Below are 20,343 nucleotides of genomic sequence, written 5' to 3' on the forward strand. Positions count from 1 at the left end.
AATGGTTGATATAGTTTATTTTTTCTTCTGTTCCACATCTATACAACAATAATTACAAAAGAAAAACACAGCGATTGATTCAGCAGGAGTTTGCTGTGTCATGACACTGAAGTAAGCGTATGGTCAAGTTTTAAGTAAAGCCACAAAATAAATCAAGTTGCCTTAAACTTGTTGAAACACAAGCAGCAACAGTGCAGCTTTTATACTTGAATTATACATCCAATGGAGTTCATATATATGTCAGCTTAACAATTATCCTTTGCTACTTCTGTGTGTTTACTATGCTAGAAGACAAAAGTATTTTTATTAAAATAATTACTTCACTGTGAGTCACTTCATGGTTACTGTGGTAAATTCCTTGCACAAGAAATCAAAATGTAAGAGTCATCAGAGGTTCTCTTACAACTAAAACCTTATTTGTACTCAGATTTTCAGTCTTACCTTCAAACAATGCAAACCAACGGACTTTAACCCATAAATAAAACTTGAAAGTAAGAAAGTATCAGGCAAAACCAATCAATAAAACTTCCACACAGGAAAATATTTTGCCTGCACTTCATCTGACCAACACATTCATAAAGCTGCCAAAATATACCAGCACGTTAATTCAAATCTTTCTGGCTTCAAGAGTAATAAAATGCACAAGGAGTGCCCACCAGAGAGACGGCAGCAATCACAAACAGTAGAAAAGCAATAGAAAAAAAGCATGTTAGGAACAGGAAAAGCTTCAAGTATGACCCATTTAGATCAAAAGACTCATCAGTCGGAGTTTCTCTTATCGAATTTTCAATTTTAGTAAATACACAAACTCACACAGTTAAATGTGACACAAGAGTTAGTGGCGCAGTGGGAAAAATACGGTCTGGATCAGTCTTCTCCTGATGCCTCTTCAAATCAGATGTCAAAACTCATCACACATTCTCCGTTTACAGCATGTTGAGCTCAATGAGTCTCCCAGCAAATACAGCAAGCGTCCCGATGATGCACACAGCCATGAACACACACAGCAGGATGTGATCCAAAACCATGGCAACGAACTTCCACTCCTCTGCTGCCTACATTAAGATGGAATAAAAGAGATTTTTAATTTCATATTTTCACAAGTGTGGTAGCCTATTTTTGAGTATCTGTTAGAAACTATAACAAAAGGCAGCGACTCATCAAAGTAATAAACGTTTTTTTTTTAAAAAGTACTTGGTATTAAACTAATTTAGAAATGTTTATGTTTTGTCACATTATGCTTATTGCAGGAGATTTTGCACTTTAATCTAGATTATTAGTTTTAGAAAAACATGAATTACTGGCCAGCTGAACTAATAAATATTAATAGAGCACGCATTATGTATGCAGATGTTCTCTTACATTGTTCGATTCCTCGTCTGATTTCATAGTTTCAGCAATGTACTTCACCCCTTCAATTGCACTGCGCACATCAGGGTTTTTAATGATAGGAGACTGGTAGGTGACACTGGTGGGGGTTGGGTTGCCTGCAGAAAAGAGAACATGTACATTGTCACCACTTAATTATTAGCACAATTTTTGGATGCACTCCAGTTAGCGAATATTTCACTGATTTTTAATTTGCAATAATAAATTATGTCTAAATGAGCATGTTGTGACTTGTCTGCTTTTATTTTCACTTCTTGGGTCACTGTGTCCAGCTGATAGTAACACCTGCATGTGACATAAATACATCTGCAGTTTTAAAATATCTGACTTTCTTCCCAGAACATGCTTTCCTCGTCTCATGTTACAGTGTTTAGTGGGATGTATTTTGCCTGAGATGTCAGAGATGTCCATGTCAGTAGGGAACAGTCTCTTCTGCCGGATCTCCTGACTGGGACGCTTCATTGTTGAGAAGAACATCATGTTGGGAATGGTTTCAATAAAGACCTAAGAAGTTAACAGAAAAAGGAATGGATTCAATTCCTTTCAAACTGACTGTATGAATCACTCATAAAACAAAAGCTGCATTTCTTACATTAAAATACTGAAAATTAAATATGAACCTTGCGTATCCATGCAGGCATGGTGTGTGTGCTGGGCGAACGGTGATGTGTGTTGATGACGATGACTGTGATGATGATGGACGCGATGACAAACACCATTGTAAAGAGCATGTATTTCCCTATAAGGGGAACAGCACTTGAAGTGGAGGGGATCAGCTCCACGATGACCAGCAGGAAGACAGTCAGAGACAGCAGAACGGAGATGGAGAGAGTCATCTTTTCACCTGAAGGCACATAAAACATAATGACATTTCAGAAAACACGATAAAACTGTAAAAGCACACAAAACAGAAAATGGAACATTTCAGAAAAGAGCAAATATGATGTGTTGCAATTTTTCTGTATCTGGTGAAAGTTACTGTTTAAACTGTAGTTCAAATTTTAGATTTGAACACTTCAAAACCCACCAGGATCAACATACCAGAATCAGTAGGGAGATAAAAGACTAGTCCAGTGAGAAAAGAGAACAGCATACAGGGGATGATGACATTGACAATGAAATAAAGTGGCAGCCGTAGCATCAGGAAGTGGTAGGTGATGTCGAGGTATGGAGTGTCAGGACAGCAGGTGTAGTAAACCCAGTGTTTCCAGCTCCTGTAGTCCTTTAACACCCATTCACCCGACTCCATGAAGTTACTGAGGTCAGGTCGATCACTGTCCTAAAACACAGAGACATCATTGCCTTCAAATATTATGTTTTATTTTAAAGTATTTTGTGAAATATCCCAAATTAGAATGAGTCTTTTTAACTCACTGGATTGATGACAACCAGAAGACCATCATATGTCCAGGTCCCCAGTTTCATGCTGCAGTTCTGCAGGTCGAATGGGAAGTGAAGGACGATAATTTCACAGTAACTCTTAAAGATGGCTGGCGGGTTCCATGTTATCATGCCAGTGTACTCCAGCAGAACCTTAGTTTCATGGATGATGGCAAAGTCACCGTCAGCACTGCAGGGGGTGGCAGTGGAGGAGAGGCATTGTGATTGTAGGGCAGCAAGACATAAAGAAGGCGTAGTACACAAGTATTTGAGAGTATAAACCAACAAGACAGATGCGTGTTTACTTGTTGTATAACACTAAATCAGGTTTCCATATATCAGTTGAAGGGATTCTGATCTTCTTGATGCCACCGTATTCATCTGGATTCCATTTTAGGTTCACATCTATCCATTGCTGAGAAGGAAAGTTGAAAAACTTTACATTAGTAGTAAACTAATCATTTATGGAGTTCTTTTATCCACATCTAAGCATTAATTATAAAAAAAAGAAAAGAAAATTTGACTCCTTGCTTTTTTAAATATGATTAAATCCCATTTTTAATAATATTGATAGTTAAAACAACAAAGATCATCCATTTGGGAGATTTTTTTTTCATTAGGAAAATTTAAAGCATCTAAATAAATGATAAATGAGTATATAAAACCCACTGCTGACATCATTAAAATGTAAGCTTAATGTAAATGTAAGCTTAAACAATAACCAGTATGGGGCCTAATTTCTGTCATGTTAAATGGGGCCCATTTAACTTATCATCATCAGTTATCATTGTTTTGGTTTTCATGTTTTACCTGTCTGAGACGGACATTACTGGTCACAATCTGGTTAACTTCATCCTGAGAAAAATGTACAAAAAAAGTCAAACAGAAACACAGTAAGGTCTTAAAATATTTGGAGATCTGTGATTTAAAAAAAAGTTATTTTAACTGTTTGCTATAACATATCCAACTTACAGTTATATAATAGTGACAAAAGCGTCTGAAGTGCATACTCTTAGCTTTGATTTGAAGTCCAAAGGAATGGTTTAGGAAGTAAAACCCTTCATGAAAGAAGACTTATTTTCCAAAAGTTGCTGCTCTCTGCTATCTCAAACATGTAACAGCAACTGAGGAATTTTTGAGGGGAAGGATGTAGATCTACATTTCACTAGCTGATAAATACAAAGAAGAAAGAAAGACTAGCTAGGGGCCTGTTCTAATTGACTTGAAAACTTTCAAAAAAGTATTAAAAAAGAAAATTTCATTATTGTCAATTGTCAGGACACATCTGCACTCTTGAAAGAGAAGAGGTATGTATTAAAAAGTTCCTTGTTTTTCTTTTATTTTGGATGCAAGACCCCACTTGGACACACAAACCAGTTCAATATGAATGTGTGACTAACATGCTTTACATTTATTGTAAACTTTATACATTTTTTTAATCAAAAGGCAAAATTTTACAGACATTTTACACCTTTTCATTTTTACTTGTAGTTAATTATATATTATAACTAAAGGAAATAATTGGTTTTACCAGAAACTATAACATACAAAAGTTATCATTCTCTGTTGCTTTGCTGTTGAGGTCAGAAATAAATCAACAAACCTTAAAATATAACAAAAATGTGACAGCTATAGCTAGGTTTGTTTTGGAGATCCGCTACACCTGTGCCCTTACCACACTGATAAGTTGGATGAGCTGCAGTCCCACAGTGACTACTACAGCCTCACTGAAGTGGTTAACAGGACGAACCACTTTGTTGTAACCGGTGAACAGGGTTTTCACTAACCGCGTCTCATCTTCTGAGCAGAATACTCGGCCTAGACCAGATAGGCAAACACAAAATTCAGTTAGGTACTCACATTTATTTATCTCTACAGTTTTTATTTATTGACTCACATCTTTTGAATTTGAAGATACAGAAAATAGACATAAAGTTCATTCAGACTGGTTAAATGATAAGTGGAGGAAAACTCTTTTGGGTGTGGTTTTGGTGTAGTGGAATTCAGCATGCTATAGAGAAACCTAAGCAAGCATTCATTATGAATTTTAGCTTGAAGTTAGACAAATGTATATTAAGAGGACAGTGTTGCCGTTGATCTCAGGCCCCTCCTGAAATATTTTTACACCAGAACGGAAAGCAGAGCTGAAGAAGATTACATTTACAGTGATTCACACACCAAAGATTTCCCTGGCTTGCAACCAGCAACATGAAACCCTTCAGTGCAGCAGAGAGACAGAGAGACGAAATACGTGGAAAGAAGAAAGATGAGGAGGAGGGGGGAATTATCTGATGAAAGAGAGGCGGGACAGGTGGATACAACAGATCAACAGCAACAGCACCAGCACTCCAGCGACTAACATTCCATGTTGGTGAAAAGCCGCTACACTGAATGTACCATAAGCTGTCTATGTATTGCAATCAAATCCTTCTGTATAAGTCCTACGTGAACATAATCTCAGTGTTAAGCGGGTGTTTGGGAAAATCAGCCCTGACCAATCCACTTGACATGAAGTCTGGATCAGTGGGAGTTCAGTACATTTAACCTACGTTTACACCTCTTTGTACAAAATGTGTTTCAGACATCTGCTAATCCATGCCTTGATAAACCCATCCTTTATACTCTTCTGTTAGTTCATGAACTATTTGATTAAAAATTTCAATTCTGGCATCTTTCCATCGTGTTATTGTTGATGTGTGTGTGTGTTGCTCTTGCATATCACTAACAATGCCAAAGTTAAGCCAGTCTGAAGATACAGAAAATATGCTGTAATTATGTAATGCTCTGTGAGCTTTGGTTCAGTTCTTGCGGATTTCCATTGTCATTTGGTTTCCTCAGTATTTATGCTCCAGATTTTCTTTTGTTCTTTGGCAGGTCCTAATGTTGTGTCAGTCAGTCAGTCAGTCAGTCAGTCAGTCAGTCAGTAAGTCCTTTGTTTCCTGGTAGTCTCCATTTGTCTGTCCATCCATTCAGTTAGTCTTTCAGTAGTCTTAGTTGTGCCTCTGCTAGTTTAGTTCCTTGTGTTTCCTGCTCTGGAGCTCCTTTTGTTTTATTAAAATATTTTAATACAAATTTTAAACCATTTTTTAACCATTCAGAATAACATTTTTGGATCTCTAAAGTAGCCTATACATAGGCAGACTACAGAAACTGACAACTGTTAAAGCCCCACTTCTGAACTGAGGCACCCTCTAATGACGGCTATTTGTTATCTGTCTTGCGTCCTGTCTCTTCTGAGCTCTCTCCAGCAAGTAAAAGTCAGTCTGATGTCTTGTCTCTTGCTCTGTCCCTTTTTCTTGCTCTTTTCCTCACTTCCTTCTAAAATGTTCTCCTGGGGTTTCTTAGCTGAACCAGCTATGTGTTTGTTCAGAACAGCCAATGTGTTTATATCCAGACATCCATGTTACTGTCTGACGCAGTCTGTAAAGTGATAATATGCTACTTGAAAGTGATGTTTGGGGGAAAAACTGTGAAGTGCGGTTTCTCAACCTCAGGACACAGGGCAACAACGCCTCCAGGAATGGACATGATAAATGTCACTTTGTCCTCAAAACAAGTCAGAAGCACAAAGTTTTGATGTTGGAAAGTTAGTAGGAATGGATGAAGTATCTACTTAAAATTTAGAAGCGGACAGTTATTTTAAAATTTGAGACTTTAATGGTGGTTAGATTGCACAATACAGTCAGAGGCTTGTTTTTATGGTGTTTTTATTCTATTTTATTTTTCAACAAGCCTTTTTTTTCTTTTACAAAAGTCCCTTTGGCATTCTTGCCTTAAAGTTGTTTTACTTTGTTCAGCCTTTGGAGAAAAAGCTTAACATTAAGGCCTTTTGAATAGTGAACACAACTCTTAAAAGTCTGTGCCTGTTAATAACTAGTGAATAGGGCTGCTGGTCAGGTTCTTCCTCATCATCCGTCTGCCTCATCTTTCCTTTCTTTTGTACATTCACAGAGGTTTGGTACTTAGGTCACAGTTCCTAAAAATGAATTAACTCACTCTGTGACTTTATCTTGCTTACACTGCATGAACCATTACAGTCCCTTCTTGTAATCACAGAAAACATGCCAAGCAGTTTAGTATAATATGACTCAGCACAGTTCTCTGAGTCATGTCCCATCCTTTGCATGTTATTTCGGGAATCTGTTGGTGAGCTTCACTCAGCCTGAACTGAGTAGCCTAGTATTTTGTTTCATGTAGCCCACAAGAGCAACAGACACACACACACACACTCCATGCACAATAACACACATGCATTTCTTTTTTCCTTTCAAAACTTCCCTTTGGGATATTTTCTCAAAGATCATGAGCACTGTTCTGTTTACAAAGCCAGTGCTCGTTTCTCTGGCTGCCTGCCATCATCTGTGCTTGTTGCTGTCTACTTGAACCCTGTCTGTTTTCATGCTAGCATGCTTTGATCTTGCCAAATACAAAAATAGAGGGGAAGCGGGACACGAAAGACACTTGGAGCTGTCAGTCATTGCCCACATGTAATTCCTGTTTCTGACTGATGTTAACCTGCCCTTGCAAAATTAAACCACCAAGTCAACATGTCCATGTAGGGCCCATAAGGGTTAAACTTTGGCTGCAGATAAGGGTCTGAAGTGGATTTGTCCACAGTTTCCCCAGTGGCTTCTAATGTGTTTGCCCATATGGATTTCAGGTTGGTTCTGACTGGGTTTCAGCTTCAGCCCAAACCACATGGGACCTGCAAAACACTTTGCTTTAGTAGGCAAACATAAGACTAAAGTCAACTGAAGATTTCACATTGTTTTTTAAATGCTTAATTAATTACTTATAATTAGACTAAGTTGCTGGTTTCATCAATTCAGTTAAATCAATCCAAATTGAAAATATCAACCAGACTTCGACACTGTAATAATTTGTAAGGTGAGCTTAAGAAAACATGCATTGAATCTTTTACTTTTGTTTCTTCTAACAACTAAAAGGTCTTGTTTTAATTAAAGGAAATGCTTATATCCAAACGTGTGGTGTAACTGTGATAGCCTGCTTACATTGTCACTAAGTTCTAAAAGTATTTGATTTAAGACTCTAAATAGAAGTAAGACTTACACTAAATCCTTTAAATGTGCGAGAATGGGAATATCCATGACGACAATGATAGGGAGATGAACAGACAGATGGAAGCTGAGGCTGGAGGGCTGGTGCAGGGAGATTCCACAGGTGCAAACAAAGCCCAGTACATGTGGAAGTCTGCATGTTGGGTTATGTTAAAACACTTTAGAAGATCCAGAAACACTAAGATCTGTGACTAGTTTGCACTTTGCATTATCTTCATGAATATTTAAATCCCCGAACAGAAGCACAGAAGACAAAATGGCAACAAGTTGAATCATGGTGAGACAGATCAGAAAAAAGGTTGGAACTGGGTTTGGGAGTGTGGTAGATTATAGCAACACCCAGAGGAGAGGGGCTGGCGAGTTAGAACGAAATATGCTGAAAAGAGCTAGCAGCAGGGATGCCAAGTTTCAGTGAGGCAGAGAAGATCTGGTTTACAGTCCGTGATAAGTTCATGTAGGATGAGAAAATTGTTGTTGAAGGACCAAATTTTGAGAAGGGCTTTGTTGTTTTACTGGCTGGTAAGACCTGGAAATAAGATTAGACAGATTTGCTCTTTGCTGTAGGAACATGATTGTATTGGAGAAGATGATGACAGATGTGTGGCAGAAATTACATCAGGAATAATATCTGTAGTGACTTTTAAATGATAAAAGCGTTCTTCTGGTCAGTAACAGGAATGACACAAAAGAAGGGGGCGTGTCTGAATGGCGAGCGCGTTCAGTCACGTGGGTAGGTCTACACAGCACTCTGCAAATTTGCAATTAACATTTGGCAGCCAGCTTTATTGGGATGTACTCCATCGCTGGTTAATAGAGTCAAACGATTAAAAAAGTTAAAACTGTCAATATAACCCATCCAGTGGATTCTAAAGGCTGACTGTAACCAAATGATATGAGTGAGTATCCTGCTGAAATGACCAGCGCCTGGACTCACGGTGGGAATGGGCCCAGAGATTAGAAAAAAGAAGAAGAAGAAAAAAAAGTCCTTGTCACAGTGTTTTAAGAATTCAAACATGTTGCTAAAAGCAGCTTCAGTCAGTTTGGACTGTTGAAGAACTGTATCATTGGTTCCCACGTGAGGATGGCAGCCAGCTGTGGAGTTTAATTATTATGGGCAGAGCTGGTATGTCAGGAACAGAATGAGAGACCGTGTTAAAAAAGCGAAGGTTCCCAACTATGGAGGCGCCAGCAATCATGATGTAAGCAAACAAAGGGCCTGGGGAGATTACGGGACTTTATCAGAGGTTGAAGGTGCGCACTCGCCGCCCACGGATGAACTTTCGCCGACGGGGGCTGCAGCAGGATTGCCAGACGTTTTCCTCGCCAGCTTGAGGCCGTCGGTAGCCTACTCCTTCTCATCAAGGCCGCCTTCAACAGGAAACTGGTTTCTCGTTTGGTCCCAAATGACCCCAGTCGTTTTGAGCCGGAACTGGAGTTGGATCTACAGCCCATGACACAACAGCAGCAGTCCGCCTTTCTGGCAGTCAGCTGGTAACTCATACCCGCCGGGCCTTCCACCACAGCGACAGGCTCCACTGGGGCCTGAGACAGCCGGGAAGAAGGAGACAGAGCCAGGGAGCACCCAGTGATGCCTGCATAGGACAAGTCAGGGTTGGACCATCGTGACCGCTATTAAATGATCGATCTACTTGTCCTGTCCAGGATTTTTGTCCAAAGCCGGTGGATGTTCTCCTCCAAACGTTGGTAAGCCGAGTTACACTGCACACATGCCACCATCTTGTATAGGAAATAAAATATTTAAGTTCACAAAGAACAGTCCCACGGATCTTTAACCTGATGTGCAGCAAAGAAAACCCATCTACAAAGTCATAAAAGTACTTCCAGGTAAATGAATCAACTGTCTATTAATCAAAGATGGAGCTGTCTAAATCCAAACCCTTGGCAGCATGAAAGAGCAAAAACATCTTTTTAAAACAGAGATAAGCCTGCTCTCTTCTTTCAGTGGAGAATTTCTTTATGTTGGTAATAGTAATTCCATAAGCGGCTCCCCTAACCACGTTGTCACACCTAAGATCTCTCCTTAGGCTATCTGTAATGAAGCTGACTGATCTAAACTGTGCTACTGTGGATGAAAATGGCGCCTTTACATCAACATCAATGTGATTGTTCACCAGAACTGTACAGATTTAAGAAATCCACATTTATTTATTTTTTGAAGGAAAACAAGTTATCTAATGAAATGAAAAGACAAGCACCAATAGCAGCCAACAATAAAGCTTTATAAATGATTTACTGAGTTTAATTTTTACACATTTGTAATGATGCAGATGAAACCCAACTGTTGGCTTACAAGGCACATCCATTCATCCGGATCTACCACCTTGTCCTGGCCATCAAATCAGTGTGTATCATAAATCAACCTGTACTCAGATCACTGAGCTGGAAAGGAAAATGGATTGAAATTTTACTTAAATGAACTGACAAGCAGCGTTGCAGACTCTGAACTAGACAGATTTTGGAGAATTCACTTAATGTAAAAGAAAAACCATGCCAAATAAAGTCTACATAATATTAATATGAACAAATCTACTGTTGAAAAATGGTAACCTAACAGTGTCTTAGTCTGAAAATAGTTTTGATGCTGTTAAAGTACATCAGGATGTGTCCATTCTGTCCATTATTAATGGACATTAATAGTACATTAATGTAAAGTAAATTTCTAATGTTGTAGTAGATTGTATTGTTTATTTTTTATTCAATATTTCTTTCTATTTTCAGCCAAACTAACTAAATGAATAATTTGGGGTCTTGTCTCAGAGGGTGATGGCTGTTAACAGAAATGGCCTCCTGTACCTCACTGTGTTAACATGGACCTGCAAAATCTCTGTTTCTTGTTGTGTAGAGGATGTGAATAATTATCCATTATGCTCAGCAAATTGTGCAGCATTGAACTCTGGGCTATTGGCTCAGCAGGTCTAGAGTTATTCCCAGTACAGAACCAGCCTTGATCAGTTTGTCCAGTTTTTTTAAGTGACTGGTTCTGATGTGGTTTCCCCAACCGATGGATGCAAAACAGATTGACTTAGAAGCCCTTCGAAGGATTTGGGTCTGATGTTGTATTTCCCATGTTGCATTTAAGACATTGCAAACTACCCACCCCAATCCAAGGACTAACAGCATTTTTTTTTTTTAATAATTTTAAGCTTTTAACAAACACAGTTAGAACCGAAGCCATGCTGCTCTCAAATGCCAAGGCCGAGCCACAGAAAACTGCCCCAAATTGTCACTTTGCAGGGTTCACAGGATGAGTTTGTGTCAATTTTGATTGATTAAATTACTTCCTTTTACTCCATAAATTCATCAGCTGGTTAAAAGGTCTTTAATATCAGTCTTTAATTTGAATCTTTGAAAAGGTTTGTTGCTGCCACCTTCATGTCAGTTTTAGGTTATGGTGATGGTTTGTACATACATGCCTCATCTGAGTCTACGTGTTCTGGATACTGTGTATTATGGAGCTTTGAGGTTAATCATAAATTTTAGATCTCTTACTCGTTATTTATAGTACAACCATGTGGGATGGTCATCTTTGGCTACATGAAGGCAAAGACATTGGTATTATTTACAAAGCTGTTCTTGGTCTGTTTTCTTGCTGCCTTGCAATCTTTCTTCTTATGAAGAGCTCAGGACCTGATAGTCTTCTTTCTTATGATTTTTTAAAAAAATATTCAGTTCCAAGGGTATGGATGGAGATGAAGAAAAAAATCTTTCATGTGTTCTGCTCCCTTTGCCCAGAACAAACTCCAAAAAGACTTGAAACTTCATTTCAACACGCAGTTGCGTCTGTTTGAAGATGATCTGACTGATTTGGGGATTTTAATTTGTTTTAAAACCTTAGTTTGAAAGTTTGTTGTCTGTGTGTTTGTACATTTTTAACTGTGTTGCTGCCGTCTTGGCCAGGACACTTAGAAAAGAGATTTTTAATCTCAATGACGCTTGTCCTGGTTAAATATAGGTTAGAAAAAAAATCTAGTGAAGCCTGTTGTTAACTGAACTGTTGTGTATTAATAATCCTCCACCACCTACACTTCTTCTAGTTGGATGGACGAACTCCTTTTGCTTTTTCATGTTTATGTTAAAAATGAGGTGATTGTTGGAGAGATTGACCAGTTCCCTGTACTCAGCCTCTTGCCCATCACTGATACACTGATGCATTTGAACTGTCTGGAAAGTTAATCCAACAACTTTTTCCTTCTTCTTTTCTTTCCATCTTAAGTGGAATTATATGTTTTATGCACTAATTCAGCATAACAGTTAATCAGGAAAGGTGCAGCAGAACCAAACAAATTGGGTGAATTGAATTAAATCTGATACTTAAATACTGTTAATAGAAGTGCCTTACTCAGAGAATAGCAGGTTGTTTTAATTAGGAATGAAAATACATATTAATATTATGAAATACATGATAATTTAATGTCTCCTGTTTCTGACTGTGGTTATTTGACACAACTGTTCAGTCTCAGTATATAACTGACACTAGACACAAGAGATTTAATAAATAACTTGTAAAGTACTTCACACATTCAACCTTGTTATAAATGTGACTGATTTCATGATGTGGCTTATCATAAAAAATATAACTGAGGTTATTTCCTAAATGGATCCATTACTTGACAAGCAATCTGTGACATGTAGAAACAAGTTGGTATCTGACACTTTACACATCCATAAATATATATAAAATACATATATATATATTTACTGGAAGACTCTTTAATACAAAAGTATGACTTACCAGAATATACACAGAGAAACAATGCCAACAAGATGTGTACCCTGGGAAGGTTCATATCTCTTTCAGGAGCAGAACTGAAATCCACAGCATCCGTTCAATAATGTGTCTTAACAGTTAGCAGGTGGCAGTATAAGCTGTTAACGGAGTTTAACCAGAAAAAGACATGTGCCTTCAAGCTGTAGCAGTCGCTTCAGAGTTGAGGTTAGTAGTGGGAAGGTGGATCAGCTGGTATTTCAACGACGAGCTCTTGTTTCTTATGGCAAACTCCATTCCACCTCCCCCCACCCGACAGCATCCCAGCCTCTCAGCATACTTCCTGGCAGGAGACAGCTGGGAGTGTGTGTGACTGTGTGTGTGTTGGACATGCACAAAAAACACTGACATATTTTTCATTCCCATGGATGACAGTCTTTTCTATTTGTTTTTGTTTTTTTTTCTGAAGAGTGACTCTAACATAACATCTTGTGTCAGTGAGACAGAGTAGTAGAGAACAGTCTGAGATAAAGAAAACACGGGCAAAGGATGAATGACAAGCTGACGCTTTAAGACACTTTAGGACACAAGAGAAGACAGAGGCAGGGGGGTAGAGAGGAGGACAGCTGAGAGCTATCGCTGATAAAATGAGAAGTATGTCCACGCATGCCTCTGCCTCATAACATGCACACCAACACACACACACACACACACGCATATACAAACACACAAAGGCACATGCACTGTTCCCAGCACCCTGCCAGCTTGCATGGCATGACAGGAAACTCACCAGGGTAACTGCCAGACTGAACAACTGTCCAGTTATAAATCTTACAAAAACAACAAAGGTGTAAAGTTTCTCTGAATCTTAAGAAGGTGTTGTCTTTCAGTTAAACATTCCTTACTTTAAATGGTCAACTTTGTTGATAATTTTAAATACCAAATTAAGTGGCTGTTTTTATAAGGTGAGTATGCATTTCAGAAAATTGGCGTACATTTTCTACCAGGAATCTTGGTGTCATGGTAGACAACCAGCTGACCTTTAAGGACCATGTTGCCTCGGTTTCCCGGTCTTGCCGATTTGCTCTCTACAACATCAGAAGGATCAGACCCTACCTGACTGAACACACGACCCAGCTCCTGGTTCAGGCTCTGGTCATTTCACGCATTGACTACTGCAACTCCTTACTGGCTGGCCTGCCTGCATGCTCAGTTAAACCTCTGCAGATGATCCAGAACGCAGCAGCACGTCTGGTCTTCAACCAGCCCAAAAGAGCTCATGTCACTCCACTGCTAATTGCTCTTCACTGGCTTCCAGTTGCAGCACGCATCAAATTCAAAGCTCTGCTTCTGGCTTACAAAACAATAACCCAAACGGCTCCGGGCTACCTTCACTCCTTAATCCAGAGCTACACTCCCTCTCGAAACTTACGCTCTACCAGTGAAAGACGCCTAGTGCTCCCACCACAACGTGGTGCAAAATCAGTAGCTAGACTCTTCTCCTCTGTTGTTCCCCGGTGGTGGAAAGATCTACCAAACTCCGTCCGATCCGCAGAGTCCGTATCCACTTTTAAGACCAAGCTAAAGACTCAGTTGTTTAAGGAGCATTTCCACATTTAGCTTAACTAAATGAGTCAGAAAGATTTGTCCAGCTTTTTGGCTCAACCAAGTACTGAAGAAGCTGTGTGCACTTATGCCCAAGATGATATTGTGTGATGAAATCATGCACTTATGCCCAAGTTGATATTATGTGATGAACTCATGCACTTATGACCTAGTTGATATTGTGTGATGAAATCATGATCCTGTATTTAAATAAAATGACAAAAAAAAAAAAAAAAAAAACAATTATATGCACTGCACTAGCACTACATGACAGCACCTGGGTCCAACTGGACTCAAAAGCGGTCTGACTATCACTTAATTATGACGTCCCATCTTGTTTGAATTCATGCTTGTGTTGTTCTTCCTCTCAAATGTAAGTCGCTTTGGATAAAAGCGTCTGCTAAATGACTGTAGAATAGAATAGAATAGAATAGAATTTTACACACAATGGTTTTATGCTAATTAAGACTTTAAAAGAAAGTCCAGAAATTAATAGGATTTTTTATTAATTCTGTAAGAAATTTTAGATGAAATGATGAAAACTAAGTAAAATGACATGAATTCAAAGGCCTTTAAAATGACATGAATTCAAAGACCTTTAAAGTTAAATAGTTCTTGGTTTGATTACAGAGAAGGCTGTAAAACTGACTCATATTTGAATATTGGCCATTCACAATAGCAAATATGAGATAAGCCCCAGACTATTGTAGGTATACTCAGCATCCACTAGATGGCAGGATTCACCCAAGTCAACTCAGTCAACTTCAGTAGTTTGGAGCATCAAACCAGTGAAAAATATGGCGATGAACATGATGTGCCTTCGGGTCTATTTTCAAGTCAAAAGCAGTAAACTAATTGTGTCCAGCATTTATTAAACTTTTACAGATTGAACTCACACGTGGAAAGTAGTTCATGATTTGAACAGAAATAGTTTTTATATGATTTTGTGTAAAGGCATTTCCGATGGCACAGTAAACTGGATATTTGACTGATTCAGTCTTTTATAAAGCCCGTAACACACTGAAGAACTAAAGACCTCTCTAACTGTGGCTATGTTAAGAACCTTATCACATCTGTAAATGTGGTGATAAAATCTTACCTATTTTGTTGTGTTGGGGGCTATGATGATGATAGGTTGTACCATTGAACTATAATTAAAAATCTGAGGTTAACTTAAATGTTAATAGAAAGTGGGTCATGCAGCAGCATGATGGCCCCCAGTATAGTATACCATCAGTTCTAACAAAGTTCTGGAAGGACAAAATTAAATTGCTGACCTTTATCTAATAGAAATTTTGTAAACAGACCTGAGGTCAGCTTGTAATTTAAAAAATTGTGCAGGGCTTATCAATAGGTCACAGAACTCCACATACACAACACACACACACAGAAAAATAATATTAGACTTTTTCCCCAATAAATGAACAATCCTTTAAACTTATTTTGTTGAATTTAGTTCTTGTCTATTTTTGGGAATTGCATGCAATAGTACTTCAGTTGACATTTTTCATATGTCATTACTGGAGTTGGACTTGCATAGTAATAAAAGACTGACTTTTAAAAATGTAGTTTATTCAGAGAAAGTAACTGAATTAATTTGATTTATATATGCCATGAAAAGCATGAATACACAGTGAATCTACTAAATATACAGTATGCAAAACATGCAAAACTGAATGATTCAAGTCCAAAAATCTGCTTGTAACCAATCTAAGAAATTCATTTAAGTTTGTTCTTTTTTCCGTGTTCATTAGATGGCAGTGTAAGATCAGGAAACTACAGCACAGTGTTTGCCTCAGTTTGTTCATTATTCTTTTTTCCTGCTGTTGGGTACACTAAGGTATACTTCCCCCCAGGCAGCACAATACCCACTAGTTGGTTTCTTTTATACTTCTTTTCTTGGTTTTCCTTTCCTCTTGTTTGTCATTGCCACTGATGTCATCTTCTTGTACTTGTTTTCCTGTCCCCTTTTCATATTTCATTTCAGGAGATGCACACTCACCATAATTTTTTCCCCTCTCGTCCCCTGATAGGTGTGTAATGGCAGGCACATGTCTGTCTTAGTCTTCAAATAACTGAATGAAATGACTTGGCTTTATTTAATTTATACAAAGCCATTCTAACCCCCAGTTACCACAATCTACAGTCTCTTTTCTTCTGCTTTTAATACATTAAATAATTTTTATGTAGCATGTATCAACAAATCACATTATTTAAGTCCAACCCCAATAAAGGTGCTTCCCACTTTATGGTGTGCAGAATCATTGTTGCATGGATTATCTAAAGTGTTTAAGACAAACTTAATGTTATGTAAAACTACATATGGGGTAGCAGTTGCAAATGGCTAGTATGGCAAAGCTACTACTTTCTATAATTCGCTGTAATAAAGCTGTAGGCAGTTTGTTTATACATAAGGCTTGGAGACTAAATAAGCTAATACTGATTACACATGTGGCCTTGAGTGATAATAACAAAAAACAAAATAATGAGCCAAAAACAATTATTGCGCAACATTTCACTGCGCAAAATATCTCTTGTCTTCTCTAATAAATTAAATACAGAACTTCCTAATGACACACAAGCTCTATTTGGCTGTTTAATTCAGCTTGAGTCATAATGGACAGATGAGTCAAAATGGAGGCTTTCACATAGGTTAACCTTTGGTCCCTGGATAGTAGAGGGTTGTAGCCTGAGTGCAGGTCTCACAAGGTTCACAAACAGCTCTGGGCCTCCTGACTACACCTGTAGTCCTCCAGGTTATTTCTCAGATAATGTCCTTTTAAGTTACTTTGCTGTGCACATTCAAAATGGCCGGTGTGCTGATATTCACTCGTTAGCCTGTGACCCAGCGTGTAAAGGAAAACTCAGCAGCAAAGCCACGTGGGATTCCGTAAACAAAAGTTATGAAGTGTAGTTTCTTAGCCTCAGGAGGCTACGAGGTAGTGATGACTTCAGAAATGCATAATAAATGTTGCTGTGCCATCAAATGAGTCAGGAACATGGAGTTTTAAGGGTCGAAAGATTGGACAGTTCAACAGGAAACGAGGCATAACCGTCATAAAGTGGCGTAAATATTGATCAGTCACAATAATATTAAAACCTCTGACGGGTAAAGTCAGTAACATCACATTGTTACAGTGATATTCTGCTGGGAATATCATCTTGGACTCTTCATCCTGGCATTTGCATAGATGTTATTTTGACACCAAACTATTTTTACAGACGTTACCCTCTCCAGGGTCCATGGACTTCCATGGGAAAAATTTGAAAAACTATTTGTTCAATTTTCATTTCCTAAACCCAGATAAAAACTAGATAACAAACTGTTGTAATTGATAATGAGTGCCAAGATTATATTATTATTTTTTTTTTCTTTTTTATCTGAGACAAGTCACATGACCTGGAAGTCATCTCTGCTCCACCCACGCTGTGTTGATTGTACATCCAACTGAACTCACTTTATCATTAAAATGTATACCCAATGCAGTGTTTCCTTACTTTCTTTGAAATGTACATTAAGTAAATTCAATTGATTTTATGTGTTGCAAAATGTTTTTTGTTTCGACCTGTATCTGCAGATACCGAGCAGTTGGATATGTGGTTCATGGTTGGCTAACAAATTACGCCATCTGTTGTTCTCTGCTCTTCGACATGATTTAAATCTAATATTAAACTGTGATATGTTACATTTTCTAACCGTTTATCATGCCCTGACAAGGACAGTGGATTGTAAGTGAGGTTTACGGCTTAGGGAGCTGAAAGAGTTAAAAAGAATTAACACTTTAACTCACTGCAAAAGCGTCCATCTGCTGCAAAGAATGCTCAATCTGTGCCTGTGGAAGAAGACGTTGCTTGTAGATGAGGACAGTACAATGTAAGTTTTAAAGAAAAAGAAAGCAGAAGATTGTAGATTTAAAAGAAAGAAAACTATAAGAACCCAACAACAACAAAAAGTTAATGTAGCAGTGTGTTCTTTGTCACTTTTGAGTCTTGTTTATCAGTTGATCTCCAGTTTTCTCATCCCACATGACCATGCTGGTGTGATTAGTGTAGTTTGTTATGGGGAAATGAAGATGACAAACTCCCATGTTACACGTGTGTGCGTGTAACATGTAAAGTCATTGCCACGAATGCTCTTGTGTACTCTTATTATGCTGAACAGCCAATCAGTGAGCACCCTCACACTCAGCTGCATTAATGATTATATAAGTTGCATAGGCATGTCTGGGCACACTCATTCAAAATACAAGAAAAAGATGATGCTCCAGACCATCTCCAACTGTTGGCTATCCATTACAACTATATTAGTGATGGGATGTTGGGCTCTTTTCAGAGCCGGCTCTTTTGGCTCCTGATTGGCTCTTAATTTTGCGTCTTTTGTAGCCCCATAATTTACATTTACTTCTCAAAAATTAGTGGTAAATGTATTTTTTTGCATTATTTATAATCTATTCTAAATTAAAGTGTAATTTTTCACTAAAATTTGTTGTTTATATACTTAGTTTTGTTTATAATTGGTGCAATAAAAGTACATGTTTTTCCAAACACGGTGAATGATCGTGATTAATAATTGTGATTACAATATTGATCAAAATCATCGTGATTATTATTTTGGTCTTAATCGTGCAACCCTAATTCCCACAGTCAACTGTAACTTTACCTGAGCAGCGGAGTATCAGCTGCATAGCGATAGATGCCTCAGCCACATAATAGCATGACACCACTGCAGCGCAATGCCTTCCTTAAAGTATAACTAAAACACTTTGGGTTGGCCCTATCAAGTTATCTCTGGACCTCTTTCTCCCCAATGAGCCTGAGGAAAGTACAGACCTCCTTGAATGTTTATGGAATGTTGGTTCGCAACGGCATTTTAAAGGGAGATTTGATCAATAAAAAGAAAATCTGCTCTAAACAAGGAGCCATTCCTGCTTTGTTTTTGTGGTCGCATGGGAAGTGATGTTTTTTTTTTTTTAATTCAGTAAATCGATAGCAGTGTGTATAGCTCCACCCTTTTGGGTCGGATCGATTAGATTGATACCCCAAAGGAAGGATCCCCCAAAAATAGGAGGGTTCAGGTTGGATATTGGGATACCCTTCCCAGATTTTGCACGTGGCAAAGTTAAAAAAAAAAAACAAAAAACAAATAAAGTGTTAATTTCTTTAAACTGCATCATTGTGCTAGCGTTTCTCTTATTTCCTTGGGATGGTAAAATTTAAAACACCAACAGTGTGCCTGGAAATAAGTCATTATTGAAGATTTGTGCTCTGTTAGCTCAACTTGTTCAACTTTGTAAACTGAATTGAACTTTATTCTACACTTTGAAGTTATATTTTGTGAACTGTTTAAACTATTTCTAGCTGCTTTGTGTTTTTATTCTTTATGGAATGCAAAGGGAATCCAGTGCAGCCATATGGATCATTAAAAGTAAGTCTTACCCCTTTACACTATCTCTGTTTAAATTAATGTCATATTGCACATCCTGGACTGCTCTAAATACCAAACTGAATTGATAAGATAATCAGTGTATAGACTGAAGTAAAGGGATTTCTTATTTATTAAAGGGGGCAATAAGTAGAAATTCATCATTTCTAGATCACCTAGACCACCTACAGTACAACTGCAAGGAGCTATAGTGTTTTCTTCCATCTCATGGTCCTGCCATTAATGAGACCTAATTACCTTATTTCTGCCGACATGGACAGATATCTGTTAAATATAAGAAAAGACAAACATTGTAAAATGAATGCAATATTTTAAAGCTCTATCAGCTTGTGCAAAGAAACAATCTTGTAAACTGTTTGCCGGCTGTAGTGTAAAAAATACAAAACTTAAAAATCAACCACTAGTTGGTGCATTTATGTAAAAGCTGAGATGGATAAGAATCAAGTTTAATTTGTTTCTCTTTACATCATTTCTTTGTTCTTTTTTCTTTTCTGCTTTCTAAATTATATGGTAATCACTGTATGAAGTATAAAAAAGTTAGACTTGTTTGTAGACTTGAAAATCTAGGATTAAAGGGAATGTCAAAATATAAATGTCCCCTTGAATAAGCCCCAGGTGGAATACAATCACGTATTAAGTTTCCAAATCAAAAGTCCTGATATATTTTAATTAGCCTCAATTCTTATATGAGTTACTATATTTACTTGCATTTTGCCCTTGTA

The 20,343-nt window shown here is 37.9% G+C and overlaps 1 protein-coding gene and 1 long non-coding RNA gene across 2 annotated transcripts in view; one reads left to right on the top strand and one right to left on the bottom strand.

The window, feature by feature from the left end:
• On the bottom strand, positions 1-12,823 carry chrna1 (cholinergic receptor, nicotinic, alpha 1 (muscle)). Its single transcript, XM_042010182.1, has 10 exons — positions 12,601-12,823; positions 4,445-4,587; positions 3,580-3,624; positions 3,075-3,184; positions 2,764-2,959; positions 2,431-2,668; positions 2,010-2,233; positions 1,779-1,893; positions 1,363-1,487; positions 1-1,055 (listed from the first exon to the last, which is right to left on the bottom strand). Exons 1-10 carry the CDS (start codon positions 12,653-12,655, stop codon positions 927-929), a joined length of 1,380 nt encoding a protein of 459 aa, XP_041866116.1. The 5' UTR covers positions 12,656-12,823; the 3' UTR covers positions 1-926.
• The window catches only part of LOC121655496, a 22,571-nt gene continuing 11,566 nt past the window's right edge, over positions 9,339-20,343 (top strand). The window contains exon 1 of the long non-coding RNA XR_006013221.1: positions 9,339-9,551. This is a non-coding gene — a long non-coding RNA (uncharacterized LOC121655496). The remainder of the gene's footprint in view (positions 9,552-20,343) is intronic.

This window comes from Melanotaenia boesemani, chromosome 16 (assembly GCF_017639745.1).
Source record: "Melanotaenia boesemani isolate fMelBoe1 chromosome 16, fMelBoe1.pri, whole genome shotgun sequence".
NCBI lineage: Eukaryota > Metazoa > Chordata > Actinopteri > Atheriniformes > Melanotaeniidae > Melanotaenia > Melanotaenia boesemani.